At 42.6% G+C, this 5,314-nt stretch overlaps 1 protein-coding gene across 3 annotated transcripts in view; it reads left to right on the forward strand.

Annotated features, from left to right (window-relative positions):
- The window catches only part of NR1D2 (nuclear receptor subfamily 1 group D member 2), a 31,300-nt gene that overhangs the window by 23,192 nt on the left and 2,794 nt on the right, over window positions 1-5,314 (forward strand). For all 3 annotated transcript variants that reach the window (XM_019508759.1, XM_019508760.1, XM_019508762.1), the window contains one exon: window positions 2,717-2,927. In XM_019508759.1, coding sequence (XP_019364304.1) covers window positions 2,717-2,927 — 211 coding nt within the window. The remainder of the gene's footprint in view (window positions 1-2,716; window positions 2,928-5,314) is intronic.

Genomic DNA, 5,314 nt, shown 5'->3' on the forward strand with positions numbered 1-5,314 from the left:
ACCATGCCCCTTCCCTCCACCTTTGCCCCTTCCCCCACAGCAGACCTACTGGCCAGACACTGCTCTCCAAGCTGCTGGGCCACATATTGGCAGTCAGATTGGTATTGGCCAGTATGGCTCTTTTAAAAATTGGCCATTGGTATCGACCCAGAAAATCTCTACTGGTACACCCCTACCTGCGTGTATGTATGATGCACGCTGTTGCCAGTAGAGTTAAGTTTGTATGATCATAAGAGACTTGACCCCGTAAAATCCAAAGTCACTGTTGTGGACAGGTCTGATTTCCATATCACTTTTTAGTTAGTTGGAAGTGTTACACTGGACAAATAATTCTTCTTCTGAAATGCGTTGGGTTTATTTATAATATATATATGTAGCATAGTTTTGGAAATGATTATTGTTGGGTTGAGGTACATGTTAACTGTAACACTTGGGTCCAGCTTGTCCCTGGTTTTTAGTATCTTTGCTTTAGACTGCTCCTCCTTCCAGTGCACTTATATTTCTGTTAACATATTGATTCTTGCCTACAATAGCTGTAAAATGAACTGTTTCCCAGCTAAGGATGTTGTTTTTAGGTTCTTCTCCCAAACACTTCTTCAGTAGCCTTTAAACTCCTTCTTAGTTTTATACAAAAACACATTCTTCTTGGTGAAATATTCTACACGTGGCTATACCCAGGTTATCCCAAAATGAGACCCCAAATGGGGAGATGGAATTACTTAAAACAACCATCTTTTCCAATTAAATCTTCTTTCTTGGAGTCTCCGTGACTGAATAGGAAGCCTCATTCATCTGCTTTTAATACTAGTTACAAGAACAATTAGTAAACATTTTCCATATATTTCCATTTTCAAATTGGCAGGGCCAGGGTAGTGGTTCTCAACCTTTTGTACCAGGACCCATTTGGAAATGTTGATGGCCATCACAACCCAGTGCACCTGGTTCCTGACCCACTGCCCACCACCCTCAGGCCCTAGCCCCCCACTGTGTGGGGCAGGAAGTGGGTGTATGTGGGGCACGGGGCAGGGAGGGCCCAAGCAGCCCCTTTCAGGCTGAACTGTCCATTGGGTATAGGTAAATTTATAATGGGATTAAATGGACTTCTAACAACAAAGTGGATATAGGTTAGATATTAGAAAAAGTCTAACTGTAAGGATTGTTAAACACTATAACAGATTATACAGGGAGTTTGTAGCATCAGAGGTAGTTAAAAACAGTGTCTGGGACTTGTTTCTACAAAGAATGGTTTAGGTTTATAGTACCTTGAGGTTAGGACTAGACGACCTGTCAAAGTTGCTTCCAGCCCTAGTTCCTGTGACTTGCATAACAAAGTCCTCAGCTGGTATATTTTGAAGATCAGAATAAGTGCAGTGCTCTCCTAAAAACTGACAAGTGTAATTTTTGGCTAGTGACTCCATACTTGTAGAGCCCAATCCCATGAAGTACCATGCATTTTCAGTTTCTATGGAAAATGATGTAGGTGAAAGGTACACACAGCATCTTGTGAGAACAAGCCACACGGCTTTAATTAAGAGTTATGTGCCCCCAGAAGTCTCATTTTATTTCTGTTTTGAGGGATTCAGTGGTACATAGGCCTCTTCACAGTAGGATCCACCGCAGGACACATTGCTTGGGTGCAGAAAGTGAAACTATCAAGCATAGCGTCCACACCTTTTACCAGGTTACTGCACCTGGCTGTGCAATTTAAATTCAGCTGCAGGTCACACATTGTGCATAGATGAGATGACATTTCCAGACACATTCTTCTGAACTGTATTTTTTCAAGTGTGTGAAAAGAAACACTTTGAAAACCCAGAATTCCTCCCGGACAATGGTAAAATCCTTTTAAAATGAATGTGGTTACACAGGGCGAGTGAGACAGAAATCAAAACAGAGTACAGTAAATCTGAAGTTTTAAGATGAAGCTGGTCTTAGATTACGTAGAGAAAAGGCAGGTATGTACATTTGGAAAACATATCAATAAGGTTGGTCAGACATGAGCAAATGCAACTTTACTAGCTGTTCTGCAAGGAAAGAAATCACAATGGAGCTGAGAACAAGAGACATTTCAGCCTATTAGGTAAACTGTAAATACTCAAAAGTAGGTGCCTATGCCAGAAGTACGTTCCTTGTGGTAACTGCAAGCAAAATACAATTTTAAGTTCTGCTTCCTTAACCTTTCCAAAATCCACGGACTGTTTCTTTTCACGCCAGTCTGTGAAAAGACAGGCATGGCATGGTATTTTTTACAAATATCACATGATGAGTCAGATCAGTAGCCTGCATCACTCCAGAGTTATTTCAGTGGAGAAACTAAAGTTTACATCAAATGACGCTTCAGCTTGAACCTTTCCTTCCTACCAGGACCAAAAGAAAAAGTCTTCAATATTACAAACGCTTTGGGCTGTTCAGACACGAGCCTTCACACTGGCATGTTTGTGAACAGTGTTTTGTTTTTTTAATTCTGTGGCTTAGGTAGTCAAAGGTTTCAATTTTATTGTGTTCCCTCTGGCCTGCTTATAATAATGCCCACTTTTTTATTCTGTCTAATTCTGGGCTATAGCTTGCATTATTCCATAGAGCTAACTGGGTTATTGTCAATTTCCACACAGGATACTTGTGTAGGCAATAAGAGTGATCTAACTAACTCATTGAGTTTATTTCTTCTTAGATTTTCCACAAATCCATGTCTTTTTTGTTCTGCTCTTTTTACCAGGTTTTAATGGTACGGTTTGCATCTCTGTTTGATGCAAAGGAACGTACTGTCACCTTTCTTAGTGGAAAGAAGTACAGCGTGGATGAATTGCATTTGATGGGAGCCGGTGATCTGCTCAATTCCATGTTTGAATTTAGCGAGAAGCTAAATGCCCTGCAACTTAGTGATGAGGAAATGAGTTTGTTTACAGCAGTTGTCTTGGTATCTGCAGGTAAGGATACAAACTGAGTCTGCATCTGTGCCAAAACTTGAAAGCAATTCTTTGTTAGAGAAAAAGCTTCTAGAAAATGTATATAATTATGTCAAGCCTAACTGAATCCCTGTAGATCAACTTAATGGGCCTTATGTAAATTCCTAGTAGCCTGCAGTACAAGCTTTTACACCTCTGATATTCAGACAGCTCATGTAAAAATCACTGCTGATTCACAGATGTTTAGAGAGCCCTTCTTTTTACTGTGGAATCCAAATTTCCATTAAGAAGAAGAAAAATATTTAGCCTTTTTCCTGTACAAGAAAAAGATCACTGTCACTTTACAAACAAAATTATCTCACTACAATAAAAGCTCTGTTATCCGGCATCCCCCGGGAATGGGGGATGCTGGATAACAAAATATGCCAGTTAAATGAGCGGCCCCAGCTGCCGCTTCTTCCGCCACGTCCCACCACCCCTCCCACAGGCCCGGCGGGACAGGGAGGCAGGCCCCGCACAGCTCCACGCAGCCTGTTGTGTCCCCGGGCCGTGGGGGCTCGGCAGCGCGGGCTGCTTTCCCCTGGGCCTTGGGGGCTCGGAGAAACTGGAAGTGCTGTGGTGGGTACTTTTCCAGTTTCACTTTTCCTTACAATCCAGCATGCTGGTTAACAGAGCATGCCGGCTTCAAGGTGCCAGCTACCAGAGAGTTTACTGTATTATATTCATGTATTCTTTGTGGCAAACAAGAAGTAGCATCCACAGTGGAAACAGTGGGTCTAATGATTTCTCCCTCATCATACTACTTTTACAAAATGATGCCAGTAAAGGTGCTTGTACCAGTGCAAGTAATGGGAGAATCAGATACTTTTGAAATACTGATTTCAGAGACCACTAGGTATTTTGGTTGCCTAACATTTCAATCCTAATCTGGATCTGTATTGGAAGCAGCGTTTAGTTTAAACCATGAACCAGTAGTTAAATTAAACCATGAACAAGGCTACTGGGTACATGCAGTAGGCTGTGCTTTGCCCATGGTGCACAGCTCTGTGTGCATATAAATCCCAAAATTGTAGCCAGGCAAAAATGAAGTGGGGAGGCAGCCTATTTTTGCTCAATAGCTGGGTGGGTAGGGCATTTGCTGAGGAAGTGGGAAACTTAAGGCTGTAGGTTCTCCTGATTCAGAGGGGGTTTGATGCTGTCTCTCCTATCTTTCCAGCACAGTGCCATAGTCACCAGGTCACAAGTTAAGCATTATCCAGTTTCTCGCCTTCCTTTTGAAGCTATGGCACTGCACTTAGTATTTAATATTGTTTGGATAAGATGGGTAGAAAGCAGTGGGGAAGGCTTTTTCCCCTTTGAGAGCAAGAAGTCAGGCCAGGGAACCCAGGGCCTGAGCTCTATCCCTCTTACTGAGCCATGCTTGTTTTATTTATTTATTTATTTATTTCCTGGCCTCACATTTTCCTGTCTTGGCATCCCAGGGGCCCAGCTTCAACAGGAACAGCTGGAGTGGTTGCAAGTTAAGCACATCTTTAAGCCCTCTTCTTAAATAAAGATGCTTTCCTGAATTAGGGCATTCATGTCAATCACCTGTATACTCTGTAGTTAAAAACTAAGCTGATTTGACTTGGGAGTCATAAAAAAGCAGCTAAAACTTTGAACATTTTACAGTGTTGTTGCTGTAATAAGCTTATTTAGGACAACAGAACAAAGCCGTGTGTACTACATGAACTCCCAAGCATGGTGAAGCTGCACCCCAGCTAATGTGCCTGTTCAGAAGTGCATTAGCTTTTTCCCCACAATATATAAGGAAAGATGGAGTTGTAGCCCTGTTTCGCTGTACAGACACCTTGGGATGCCATGTCCTTCCAAGAGAATGAGACACATGGCAGGAGTTCTGCCTCACCTGTACCTATTCATAGGTTCCACAAAGAGAGAGTTTTCTAAAGTCAGACCCTAAAACTGGGATCCTGAAAGGCGGGGACTTTAAGTAAGGAGTTACAAGTGTTGAGCACTCCTGATCCCCGTTGGTCAGTAGACACTGCCCTGTGCCTCCCCATTTCTGAAAGAGAAGCTTCTTTCATTTAGGTACTAGAAGCTCTGATTCAGCAGGGATTTAAGCACATGCTTAAGTCCACCCCTATTAAACCAAGCACGTAAGCAAATGTTGTGTTGAAACGTAATGTGATTGACGCCCTGCAGGTTGAATGCGTGTGTGAGAATGTTGTTGACCCAGAGTCCGTAAGACTGAACCAGTCTTCTTTACAGACAGCTCGCTGCAGGCACCCAGATTTGAACATCTTGACTCGGGTGCTTATACTACTACTTTCTCTCTTAGCTGATTTGGACACTAACTGGTTTTAAGTTACAAGCCATATCTGTCTTCCCCCCCCCCCCCCCCCCCCCCC

Source organism: Gavialis gangeticus, unplaced genomic scaffold (assembly GCF_001723915.1).
Source record: "Gavialis gangeticus isolate Ggan-Ray unplaced genomic scaffold, GavGan_comp1, whole genome shotgun sequence".
NCBI classification, from domain to species: Eukaryota; Metazoa; Chordata; order Crocodylia; family Gavialidae; genus Gavialis; species Gavialis gangeticus.